The sequence below is a fragment of the Aptenodytes forsteri genome, unplaced genomic scaffold (assembly GCF_000699145.1).
Source record: "Aptenodytes forsteri isolate BGI_AS27 unplaced genomic scaffold, ASM69914v1 Scaffold41, whole genome shotgun sequence".
NCBI lineage: Eukaryota > Metazoa > Chordata > Aves > Sphenisciformes > Spheniscidae > Aptenodytes > Aptenodytes forsteri.
The window spans coordinates 1,842,956-1,857,098 of record NW_008796211.1 but is presented as its reverse complement, the minus strand read 5'-3'; the positions used below and the strand labels follow the sequence as shown (position 1 = coordinate 1,857,098).

The 14,143-nt window shown below is 39.4% G+C and overlaps 1 protein-coding gene across 1 annotated transcript in view; it reads right to left on the bottom strand.

Annotated features, from left to right (window-relative positions):
* ADGRV1 (adhesion G protein-coupled receptor V1) overlaps window positions 1–14,143 on the bottom strand; it is a 305,425-nt gene that overhangs the window by 89,226 nt on the left and 202,056 nt on the right. Inside the window, exon 85 of the mRNA XM_019474377.1 lies at window positions 550–666. Coding sequence (XP_019329922.1) covers window positions 550–666 — 117 coding nt within the window. The remainder of the gene's footprint in view (window positions 1–549; window positions 667–14,143) is intronic.

Genomic DNA, 14,143 nt, shown 5'->3' with positions numbered 1-14,143 from the left:
GTGTAGATGTGGTGCTTAGGGACATGGTTCAGGGGTGGACTTGGCAGTGCTAGGTTAACAGTTGGACTTGATGATCTTAAAGGTCTTTTCCAACCTAAACGATTCTGTGATTCTATGATTCTATGAAAAATCTGGCAATATTTATGAATGTATATACTCCTTATTTTAATGCAAACTTATGAAGGTATGTTTGTCATACAAGTCTAATGACTAAAATGCTACTGACTCAAAAAATCAGTGTAGTTTACACTTGTATTTCACCTGTAAGAGACTGTTTCAAAAGACCAAATAAGAGATGCTTAGAAAAACTGTTAACTCCAATAAAAATAGTTCTTCAGTGTTTTGAGACAGTAACTTCTACAGGATGAAGTGAGATGTGGAAATTCTTACACAATTGTAATGGAGGTTTAATAAAGACCATCTATTGTTCTGCCTCTCTAGTAGCACTGAATTGCAGAGATACATATACTACAATATAACAGAAACACAGTCTAAATATCAGTTTTACAGAGGTTTTGGGGAAGGGGTGAAAAAGACTAAGAGACCAACCTGAATAAGCATCCAGCTGAACTGGCAGAGGTAAAGGTAATGGGTAACAGATGCAAGGGCAGAGCAGCTTTCCTCTGAGAGATGTTGGCTCATGTAAGCAGAGGCCAGAAATGAAATCTGCAGGGAAAAAATGAACACATTCATATTGAAATTAAACAAAATTAATTTAATAATAATAATGAGGAAAAAAAAATCTTCAGTTTGGAAGTGAAATATACACTGTTACCATTCCAGAGACTCAGGAGAGATGCCTTGGACATTTAATATTCACCCAAAAGAACTGACCCTTTAACACTGCCAGCCACAAAACTAGCTTTAAACTTTTTGCAGACAATCTAGTATCCATTACATCCATATCTGAAAAGACCATAGAGAGACTTAATATTTATTGTTTAATATTGTTCCTCAGACTAATTGCCATGTAACATTAGACACCAGTTTTGTAACTGAGGGTGAAGATTTTCCTCCATAAAATAAAATGAGACATATTCTTCTGATTTCAGTAAGGCCAAAAATTTTATCAAGTAAACAAACAAACTCAAGAGGCATTTACTGTCTTCAGACTGTCAGGCATGTAGCAATATTACACCCCATCACATAAGATAGCAATAGTGGACAAAAGGGAGTAAGCATTTCTTCTGTTGCCTAAGAGCAGACCAGGATTTCACACTCACCAGGCAGATACAAGGTTTTTTCCACAGACGTGCCAAATGTCAAAGGACTATATATTGGCTGGATAAGTAGCCAATGCATTATCTAAGGAACAAAGGTATTCCAACTCTGACTGCAATGAACGCTGCTGAACAATTTCAATATGGCATTTAAAATTAAAACACAACCCAGAAACTTTTAGACCTGTCTTCTGTGAATTTCTTTACAGAGGAAATAGTTCTACAAGCAGACTTCATTAAAGAATTAGTGTTCACATAAAGAAAGGCTCAATTTACCTACTGAACACCTGCAGTAACTGATGACTTTTCCTTTCCTTTACAAGGAATACTACTATTTTGACCAACAGCCCACTGACTTCTTAGTAATAGCAATTCGTAGACTGTGCAGACTGATTTTATGTATATAAAATCAGGAGATGGGGTGGGGAAGGAAGTTAAAGTATACAAAGTGATTTGGCATACACCTGGACATTGTATTTACAAGAAAAATACATGTATGGTATTGGATAACTCTTACACAGTCTCTTTACTATAAAATATCCTTATAAATGCAGGGTCTGTATGTTGACAGATAAACAATGTTATCTCACCATGAAATGGAAGAATAAGAATGAGCAACTAGACAACAACTGGACTAACAGCAATTATGAGATGCATTTTGTTATCTAAAAGAAAAAATGCACTTTTAGTATTTTATGTGGAGTTCATCAGTCTTCTGCTGGGAACTGGAATCTAATCATGGCCACATAACCACTCAGTTATTAAGAGGTTAACACTCAGCTTAATATAGACTGCTATTTGCCAAATCCTGACGCTGCTAAAACAAATGCCATTGTTTGGAGTGTGTTAAACACAATTGAAATATGTGTGCAATAGCTGCCTTCCATTAGGGATAAACACAAGAAATGTTTGTGTAAACAACTCCGTAGCACCAGCTAGCTCAACCAGTACCAGCAGTACTTTTCCTAAAACTTGAGCAAATGCTCCTACTTACAACAAGCAAAATACAACACACATCTGGGTGGAGAGGCTTTACCACCTTCTATTCTCTGAAGGCTTAGGTATACATCAAGGACAGATCGTTAGGCTAGAGACAGAGACAAAGTGGGATGAAAACACAAAAGCAGAGTGATCAAGTCCTAGAAACATGTTTTCAGCACCTTCTGGACTGAATGTTGGCTTGAAGGCATTTTGCATCTGTAATCAAAGAAACTATCTTTTCTAGCCTTTTCCTGTGTTTCAAGAAAAATAATTTTTTATAGATCAAAAAGGAGAAGTATCTTGCTATGTCAACAGTTTTCCAACCAAAACAATGCAAAGACTCCAAATATCTGCTAAAAATGCATACCTTTCATGGATACTCACTTTTGTTGAAGAAGTAAAACTGAAATACGGCTGAAGTAATCACTCAGCTAAGAATTCATTGTAATTAGTGGCATTACAGTGTTTTAGACAAAAAAAGGCTAAAAAAGTAAAAGAGGCAAAGAAACATTTATATGTTATTTTCATATAATTGTTATCTTGCATCTTGGGTGGAAGATACAAATGAGAATTGGATTATAACACAAAAACCAAATGGCAGACCATATTTTGAAATGTTGGGAGAAGAGACTGTAGTTTAGCTACGCTGTTCTGACAAACGCTGGCTACTTTGGCACTTACAGCTTAAAATGCAATGCACTGCAATTTAGTAGAAACACATGGAGCGCAGGCCACTGAATAGACCTTTCCCCCATAATATCTGAGGCGGTTAGGGAAACGTACAAAAAAAGCACCTTCCAAATAAATTCTTCCTTAGACCTAACTGCCTCAAGTCTTCTGTACTTTGCTTAGTTTTTCAGTGTAGCGGGCAATCTTTTGTAATAATGAACCTATGAGTTTAATAAGCAAAATATGTACCATATATTGGAGTAAGTTGTTCCCTCTTGGAACATTAAAAAATATATATTGGATGTGTTCCTTTTGATACCAATTGTTCAGAGCTCTTTTTACAGAGATCATATGATTTTAAACACCCCTTTTCAAAAAATCTTTGTAACCCGTCATTTGGTTCTATGCCGAGATTATAACATAATGCTTCCTCCTGGTACTTGTCAAGGTGATCAGCCTTGACCCAAAATGATGGAAGTAAGGGATAACACTTAAGTCACTCAAGTAGCAGGCTGCTACTTTTGTCAATTTGTGTGCGATAGTTCTGTGCCCCATTCAAAATTACAGTGATAGTGTATCACTCACAAGGTTCCTCTTGACAAAATGAGAAAATAAATTTTAAAAAATAAAAGACGATAAATAGATGCACTTCTGTTAAAGAGCAAAAAGATCTTTGACGGGGTTCCCATCTGACAGTCATTTACTCAATTAATCAAAGGATACTGCAATTCCTTTGTAGCTCTAAGACAATCACCTAGCAATTACTTGAAAGAAATTAGCACCTGGGTATTCAACCTAAGTCATCAACACCAAACTATAAATGGATAAAACCAGATGATTTACAAAACTGTACGTTCCTGTATGAAGAAGAGTATTTTTGTACCGGTGTTTCCAAGCAGTAGGCTGTCTCAGAACATCACTCCTCTGCTAGTTAAGAGATGCCTCCTAGTTTTCAGCCTGCATTTATTCACGGTCAATTTATATCTGTTTTTCCTTCTGTTGGAAGCCTCTCAGGTTAAACAGGATTTCCTCCTCCTTGGGGTTTCCACTACCATGAATTCATGCAAAGCAGTAGTATTCTCCCTCAGGCTTCATTTTTCAAGGTTAAATAAGCCGACCACTGCACAGTGCAGTACTCTGTAGAGGTGCCTAAGCTGGGCTGGACAGTAAAAGCAGTTTAGGTCTGTGAATACAGCATCTGCCTGGATCAATTTATCTTGTTTCTCCAAGTAATCCTGTGTACTGCACTGTGAAATGTATACTCACACGTGCGAAAGCCTGTCCTTGTGCAACAGTCTTTGCAGCTTGCGTACCAATTTCATCGTCCTTCTCTATACTGGTGTCACTTGGATTCTGTCCTTTGTGAAAACACGTACTCGGGGTTGGATGGAGAAGAGCTGCAGAGGTCTCACACGATTCTTACCCAACAGTTTTCTTATCTCCCTATATACTATGCAAATGTTTCTTCTGATACATGGTAATACCTCAGTGATCATCTGGTACACAGTTCTTCTTCTCATTTCCAACTGACTACCTCTTGCCACACAGTTAAAGTTTTGCTGTTAGCCTACAAGTTATGACTTTTTACCTTGTTCTAGGGAAATATCCTTGTATTTCACACTTCAGTCTTCAAAGCTATTCACACCTTTCTATACGCTACCCCACTACCACTTCGTAGTGTCAGTGCTTCTCTACTTTCTGCCATCAGCGCATTTTTCCTGGGCATGTTATTTTCTGTTCCACAAACTAGTCCTTTAGAATCGGAGAAATACCTCTCTTCATTCATCGCTCTCTCATAGCTGTCTTTTCCCATTATTCTGTCTCTTCCCACATCCGAGTTCTTGGACTAATCCTCCTGCATTATTATTTTACTAATTATGTGACATATCATGTATTTTACTGCATTTATGTCATCAAAGAAAACTATCAGACTAGTCTGGCATGGTAAGTATAAACACACAGGAGTCTTATTCTCTGCTTCATTTATCGCTATGTCTTTTGATAGAATTTTCTTCTAAAGTCTTACATACTTCCGAGACTGAATTAATGGGCCTACAGTTGCCAAGATTTTTTATTTACTATATATTACTTTTAATATATTATCTTCCAGTCACATAGTAGCACTCTGAAGTGAAGAATACCTTGCTGCAAGACCTGCAGGGTATCATGCCAGCATTTTCAAAGTTAGGAATGGGGACCTTTTTTGTTCCAACCTATGAATGCACCTATCCTTTGGGTTCTCCTTCTGCCTCAGTAGCCATCAGCTTCACTCCATGCTACTACTCTATTCACCATCTTGCCTTTATCCCAATGGAATCTTTAACATCACTATCTTCTCTGAAAATGTGAAGACTTTAATTTTGTTTGCTTGTTAATATATTTACTTTTCCTGCCTCACTGCAAATTTTTACCAGAAATTTTTCATTACTCCATTTATATAACAAAAAAAAATTGATGAAAATTCTACACAAGAAGATTACACTACTGTCAACCAAACCAAATGTACACGTCATATTCATTAATGCCAACTATTGTGACCCATCAAATCTACATGGTATATTCACTGATGCCAGCTACAGATGATGTGAGGAAATCAATCAACTTTCTAATGATAAAAGAATTTATTAAAATCTAAGTTCAGAATTAGCAGAGCTAAACTTGGCCTCGTTACAGAAATTTACAGAGAAAACAATGAGTCTAAGTGAGAGCTGCCTTTTAAATATTGTATAAAAGAGAAAAAGGAAAGACCAGAAGACTGAAGCAATTCCATACCGATCAGGTAAACAACAGCCAACTGAGGAGTAGGTTGGCTGAAACCTAAATAAGAAGAAGAATGTATGAAGAATAAATAAGTAGAATACAGAGTAATAGTGCTTACAACTTGCCATGGTAAGTACTGAAATGCTACCATATGATGGACTTTAAAATGAGGATACAGCATGGGACACATGGAAACGAATCTTATCCCTACTTTGAACCAAAAGGTGGAAGTATTGAACGTCTTCTTTGCCTCAGACTTTTCTAGCAAGACCAGCCTTCAGGAATCCCAGGTCCCAGAGACCAGGGGGTAAGGTTGGAGCAAGAAAGATATACCCTTGGTGGAAGAGGATCAGGTCTGAGAACACTTAAACAAACTGGACCATGGCGCCTGATGCGATGCACCCACGAGTGCTGAGGGAGGTGGCAGCTGTCATTGTGAGACCACTCTTGGTAATCTTCGACCAATCATGGTGCCTAGGAGAAGTGCCCAAATACTGGAGGAGAACAAATGTCATCTGCATCTTCAAGAAGGGCAAGAAGGAGGACCGAGGCAACTACAGGTTGGTCAGCCTCACCTCCATCCATGGGAAGGTGATGGAGCAGCTAATCCTGGAAACCATTTGCAGGCACATTAAGGATGAGGAAATCATCAGGAGTAGTCAGCATAGCTTCACCAAGGGGAAGTCATGCTTGACCAACTTGATAAACTTCTATGATGAAGTGAGCTTGGTAGAAGATGAGGGAAGAGCAGTGGATATTGTCTACCTGGACTTCACTAAGGCCTTTGACACTCTCTCCCATAAGATCCTCATAGACAAGCTGTTGATTTATGGGCTGGATAAGCAGACAGTGAGGTGGGTTGAAACCTGGCTGAATGGCCAGGTCCAGAGGGTAGTGATAAGTGATGCGAAGTCTAGTTGGAGGCCCGTGACTAGTGGTGTACCACAGAGGTCAATACTGGATCCAGTCCTGCTTAACATCTTCATTAATGACCTGGATGATGAGGCAGAGTGTACCCTCAGCACATCTGCAGATGACACCGAACTGGGAGGAGCAGCTGATACACCAGAGGTCATGCTGCCATCCAGAAGGACTTGGACAGGCTGGAGAAACTGGCTGATAGGAAGCTCATGAAGTTCAACAAGGGGAAGTGCAAAGTCCTGCACCTGAGAAGGAACGACCGCATGTACCAACACATGCTGGTGGCTACCCAGCTGGACAGCAGCTTGGCAGAAAAGGCCCTGGGGGTCCTGCTGGACACCAAGTTGAACATAAACCAGCAATGTGCCCTTGGCTAATGGCATCCTGGGCTGCATTAGGAGGACTGTTGCCAGCAGGTTGAGGGACGTGATCCTTCCCCTCTGCTCAGCACTGGTGAGGCCACACCTAGAGTACGGTGTCCAGTTCTGGGCTCCCCAGTAAAAGAGAGACATGGACATACTGGACACAGTCCAATGAAGGGCCATGAAGATGAGTAAGGGATGGAGCATCTCTCATATGAGGAAAGGCTGAGAGAGCTGGGACTGTTCAGCCTGGAGAAGAGGAGGCTCAGGGGGGATCTTATTAATGTAAATAATATAAATAACTGAAGGGAGGGTGCAGAGGGGATGGAGCCAGGTGGTGGTTTCAGTGGTGCCCAGTGACAGGACCAGAGGCAAGAGGCACAAACTGAAACATGGGAGGTTCCCTCTGAACATCAGGAAACACTTTTTCACTGTGAGGGTGACCGAGCACTGGCACAGGTTGCCCAGAGAGGTCGTGGAGCCTCCATACTTGGAGATACTAAAAAATGATCTAGGTACATTCCTGGGCAACCGGCTCTGGGTAGCCCTGCTTGAGCAGAGGGTTTGGACAAGGTGGCCTGCAGAGGTCCCTTCCAAGCTCAACCATTCAGTGATTCTGTGATAAGAGTAATGAGCTTAACTGTATACATCAGACCAGAGTGGACGGAGTCAGTTTTTGGACAATTAGCATATGTCCAAAATTCACGTGTTATTTATAGCATAATATACTATTTCATCACTGTACGATCAAATCCAAGATTAGGCATGGGAAAATTTACCTATGGGTAAAGTTGAGAGTGCCTTTGAAGAAACCTAAATATCCTCCTTTCTCTTAGCTTATTTTGCTGGGTACGACACGACATCATATGGTATGGAATATCCCTTTGGTCAGTTGAGGTCAGAAGTCCCTACCTCTCGCCCACCCCCAGCCTACCGGCCTTTGGGCGGTGACAGGGGGGAGGTTGGAGAGACAGCCTTGATGCTGTTCGAGCACTGCTCAGCAATAGCCAAACCATCGGTGTGTTAGGAACACCGTTCCAGATAAAAATACAAAGCACAGCACTATGAGGGCTGCTGTGGGGAAGGTTACCTCCATCCCATCCCAGCCCAAATACACAAGGAACTACACACATTTGCAGTGGTACCCACTATAAACTGGGCAGTGTGCATTTTCATGAACTTACCGAACAGGTAGCTTTGTTTCTCTGCATTTAACATTTCAAGAGTGATAAAGGCCAATAATTCCAAATAGACATCCAAAATATCAGCAATTCCAATTACTTCTGGATTTAAGACCGCATCTTATCTTCCACCAACTGTTTTGAACTTGTTTGGACAGTACTGTATCAAAATGGTTAACATTGTGGCATCCCTTCAGAACCATTCCACAGAACTGCAGTGAAACTGATGAATTCAGAATACTTTGATGAAAAAATATTCCTCTTTTTTTTACTTAAGTAAGATTTTTTTCCTTGCATTTTGTGGCAAACCATATCACATAATCTATCCCTGGTCAAAGAATATGCAACACCCAGTGAGGAGGACAGGAATGTTTTTCTGTTGAAATCCATAGGTAGCTGATTTACCATGTTCCCCTCAACTTGAACCAGTATGTCTTAAGATTGTCCCAATTTTTCAGCCTGACAATGCAGTAAATACTGAAAAATTTATTTTACAAAGACCTAAGTGTATCTGATGCAATATTAGCCACATAATTCCTTCAAAAATACTAGAAAACAGGAACTTTCAGCACTGATATTGCAAATGCTAAGTTAAACCCCCTAAGTAATAAGTAAAATGAAGTGTAAAAGCAAAATAATACAGCAGTAAAGTATAATCAAAACTTGATTTATGATTTTAAGAATTGCAAAAATGTTTTCACAGGGAGAGAATAAATCTGAGAACAATACCCTTTCCCTATTGCAAGAAGTGCTGAAAAGGCAGCATGTTGTGCTGGGTGGAGAAAAAAGAAAGAGAACACCTTGCTATGCTCTAGAGAAAAAGCTGCAGAGAAGGCTAACCCAAGCAGGTATAAAAGCATCAAGCAGTAGAACAACAAACATTTAGCTCTGGAAGAGTGCGCAGAGCTAGGGCCTGCCACATCTGCTCAAAACAGCTTCACTTTCTCATCCGAGCAGGAAGCACCCCTGCCTCCTGTAGCTGAGAAAAAGATCCTTCCCCACCGGGAGAAACCCGCAGACCAAGCGGCCAACTCCTCTAGAACACTTTGGAGTGTGTCAGTGAAGAACATGTCAGTATACTTATGTCACATTTTTGTAATTTCTGTAAATTCCTGTTTCGCAGTATGAACTCACGAAGCTTTAGACGTTGTCTTCTTCTAGACAGAAATGTCTTCATATATGTCTTACAGACACGGGTTCTAACAGTGGTAATTTCTTTTCACATTAAATACATTTTTTCTCCTTTATCGATTTTATTATTTTCTTTTAATAATTCAAAATTTATTTCTTTGGTCCACGTAGGAAAAGATTGTCTTTCTTATAGAGCTTGTTTACATGCATTTCTATTAAAAAAGAAAAGAAAACAGAACAAAGAGCCCAACCACATGCTATCTATCATTATACCAACCCAATCTCAAAAGAGGAATAGTATCAAAGGCATAATTTACAGTGCTGTTCATTTTGTTGGACTTAATTGCAATGAACAATAACATAGGAAAATAAACACATTAAAACTCCCATGTCCTCACCGAACTGCTCTCTTCTGCTTTGAATTTACTTTATATGGGTAAAAAAAGGGGTTCCCTCCTTGAACACAGGGACACTGCTTAATAATAGTGCATATGAATCATACTTTTTGTTACTGCTCGGTAGGTCAGGACAGCACTGATGTAAGCCAAGTGTTCTTGTGTTTTGTGTTCTGATATTAAAAGCCAGGACAAAAATACCAACAAAGGATGTACAAAAATTGCAGAGATTTATGGACACTAGCAAAAATTCAAAGTCACTCTTCCTGCAAAGTAACAATACAACACACAGCATGTTTCAGAGCACAGAGGAAAAGCTTATATAATTTAGAAGATTCAAAACACAGTGTTTAACTGGGTCAAAAGAAAAGTTCAATAACGAACTTTTCATTTCATATTTATACTGCATTAATGATGCTAAAATAAGCAGTTTAAGTTCCTTTGTGAATTTACATGAATGCTAAATAACTTCACTGGTCACTAAATTGTTTTGGAAATTACCATAATTCAGAGAGGGGTGCTTTATAACTGACACCAGAAAAAACACTACATGTGGGTTTAGCTTTATTTCTGGCTTCAGTTAAGTCAGCGTACAGATATATTAAAAAATAAATACCTTATGAACAGCAACTCCAAAGTCTTAATGAACAATTTGCATGCATTGTGTATTTTAGAGATGTTTTTGTGTTTATGAATTATGTGCTTAAAGTATGTCGATTAGATATGACTGTAAACTGCCACTTTAAGAAAAGCCAAACAGCTAACTAAAATAAAATTACTTGAAATACTGATGGCATTCGTAGTGATTAGACATCAGCAACCATATGTTACTCATTCCCTTCCCCCAGCTGAGCAGGATGGCAGTTGGTTTCACGCTGGGTTCAGTCCCTGCCCTCTTCACTTCCCGTTTTTAGGCTCAGGGACTTTTTTTGCTTCTCCGAGCAAGGCGGCAGGCATACATGAGGGTGCAGGATACAGGGTAGGAGGGGGTGAGGCACCGTGATGCCCAGCACAGCAGCTCGCAGCGGGCCGTGCAGCAGAAGTTAGCTGTCGGGGAAAGGCTGGGGTAGCTGGCACCCGCCGCAAAACAAGTCTGACACAAGTACCCAACCGCATGGTCTCCTCTAACACAGTTTCTCCTCTGTTCCAATCATGCTGTTCCTTACAAAGAATGTGTTGAGTGATACCCACTGAGAAGTTATACTTGGTTTTTTTTTTTTTGTAAATAAGGAAAAATAAGGACTAGCAGGCTCTTAGCAGGTCCTAACCCACTTAGTTTTATACACAGATTCAGAACAATGTATCTGGCATGGTACGCTATAAAGACAGTTCCTATTATCACCTCCTTTTAGATCTGTGACAAAGACGCACATTGCTTTGTCACTCATTACAGAACACGAGCCAGACCGCCTGAGTTCCACTGCAACACAACACTTTTGCTATAATGATGCAAATAGAAGCTGAAAAAGCCTCTTTTTAAAACCATCAAATATATATCTACAGTCTTTTCCAGTCTCAAGTACCCAGACACAGCTCAGAGCAGTCTGAATATGCTGATTTGCCAGGCCCAAAACACCTCCAAGCTCTTCTGATGGACGTTGACTTTCTACAGTAGGATCTGCCTTGTATCATTTTCTATCTAGAAGCTCAGATTAGACCCCGAGCAGGAGATCTGCCATGACAGATAATTGGCTCTAGAAGCTTCTCAAGTGGGATATATATACACTTAGGGGGTATATCAGGTAAAACTATTAATAAAGTAACTTTTCACTTCCTCCATTTCTGGATATAGTTTTTCTTAAAGTTCAGGTGCAAGTTTCCTGCAATAAGTGTACACAAATTTGACAGCATGACCATTTATTACCTCTAAACTGAATTTAGGACTCTACCGAGGGTCAGCGATATGCGATGTGGGGTAAGTAAAATTACTGCAAGGGAAACACATCTGTTAATTCCTGATGCTTTATGTAAATAGTTAGAAATGGTCGATGCCCCATGGTCGATGCCCCAAGCCTGTCAGTGTTGAAGAGGCATTTGGACAATGCTCTTAAAAATACGCTTTAACTATTGGTCAGCCCTGAAGTGATCAGGCAGTTGGACTAGAAGATCATTGTAGGTCCCTTCCAACTATTCTATTTTTTCTGTTCTATTCTTGAAATACCCTGAAGATGAGAAAGATAAAATCACTTCCCAGAGGCTAGATGCTGGCTGGAGTAATCTGCCACTCTCTTTCCACCTGCATGCCCACAGGACATTTCCCGCCTGTAGGAATCACAACACAGGGTAGGGCAGACTCACCACAAATTGGGGTCAGGATGCAATCAGGGTGCCCCCTTGCTTAATATTTTAAGTATGGTAGCAGAGGTCTCCCATGCTTCTCTATATGGCTAGCCAGCTGTGAAGGATAGCTGTTTATCTATCTTCTTTAAAAAGAAATAGCCAAGATGATGTAATTACAGACACATACTGTCTTCTGGCTTCACTATGCTTCAGTAGCAAACCTCTGCCAAGAGATTAGTCCCCTTATACTGGTCTGGAGCTCATCTTGAGGGGCTTTTCCTTTTCTTCTTCAGTTAAAACACGCTAGGTTAAGCAAAGACCTCCCAGTTAAACTGTTAAGGGTAATCTGAGTCATGTTTACAGAATTAGTGGCTGCGTAAGCAGCTCAAAAAGCAGGTACACTAAAAATGTAACCTCTAGCAGAAGGCTGGTGATGGTAAATGGTTATGCTTTTCACCAGTACCTCAGCTGGTAGAGTGCATGCTCTCTACAGTCTCAAGAAAAAACAGAGGTTTATGTATAGAAAGCAAGACCATCACAAAACTATGGGATCTGTCTTCATTTATTGGTTGGAAGAGCTATTCTAAGATGAAGTCTGGTGTGATGTGAAAGAATATTTAATTGCAGCAGTTCAAGTTTTGCCAGAAGCTTTTAACACATAAAGAGAAATTTACTTAACACAAACCAAGCATTCTTCAAGAAGGGCTAACAGGTAAGTTCTCTAGTTCTACTATTATTTGTAACCTATGATATTAAAGAAATCCTGTCTTATTTAAATATTTATGGCAATCTTTTATCCAGGTTCCTTCTAAGTGTTGAAATACGGCCAAGAGAATGATCAGTTCAGTGATCAGTATAGTCTATTGTGACATAGGTATCTTTAACTGCTGCTTTCTCTGTGCAACAGGCTTCATAATTACAGAGCAGAAGAAGGAGGTTTCCCTCCCTAACAAAAACAGAACACAGAACCTTTGGATTTTGTTGTGTTAATGGAATTGACTTTTGAACCCACAATAATCAATGTGAATTAGTAAATAGCATAGACTGTAACAAGCAGTAAAGATTTAAGATGATTCCACTTGAAGACAGGACTTTTCAGACACCTACAATAAAACCATCACGAACATGCCAGCTGACATAGCTTATTAAATAGCATTAAATAATCTCTTAGTAGTCATAGTTTATCTGTTCTGTACAGACTCACCTCATCTGTAAACAAGTCGGGGAGGGAATTGGTTCACTAGTGCTCTGAGCAATAACTTAGATTAAAAACAGATAAACAAAGAAAAATTCATTAAATATGCCAAAAAGATAAGGATCCTAGAAGTGTGACTAACCTAAAGCAATAACTTAGATTAGGTACTAAGTACAACTTTTAGTACGCAAACAGTATTGTAAAAATAAGTTCCAGAGTGTGGTTCAAGTGTTTATAGAATTTAGAAGCTGTATCCTGCTGCCACGGACTTTGTTCAGGGGTACAGACTGAATTGCTTTTTCAAACTCAAACATACAAACCTCCTTATCTAGCTAGAATCTGTCCTCTGTGGTTTTGCCACATGTGAAAATGAACTGCAGAGAAAGTCACTTATTCCTAAAATAACTGTTGTTCTAACTGTCTTCATGCAAAATGATTTAAAATAAACTGATGTTTATTCTGGAATAGAGCATCTGCATATGAAACTAGTCTGAAAAATTACTCTGTAATGCCTGCTTCACTATTTTGATATTTAGTGACTAGAGGTTCTGGTGAGCGCTAGAGAATATAATGTTTTCTGTAATAGTTTCTCATGGTTTCTCATGTATAATGAGAATGCAGAACACGCATTAACTTCTTTGTCTAAAGTAAGTGGGCTTGTAGATAGTAGTCAAAAGCCAGACTTAGCAAAATTTCTAAAAAAAAAAAGGTGATTCAAGTTTAATTCTTTAAAATGACCTCTTAGATGTTATTAAAGGGACTTCTATTAAAACAGTAACGTAGACATAGATTTTTGTTTTTAAAAAATAACTAACTACTGTCTGTATTTTATCTAGTAAATTAGACACCCATGTCCAAGACTGGGCTATTGTGCTGGTTTTAGATGGGACAGAGTTAATTTTCTCCATAGCAGCTAGTATGGGTCTATGTTTTGGATTTGTGCTGGAAACAGTGCTGATAACACAGGGATGTTTTCATTACTGCTGAGCAGTGCTGACACACAGCCAAGGCCTTTTCTGCCTCTCGCCCCACCCCACCAGCGAGCAGG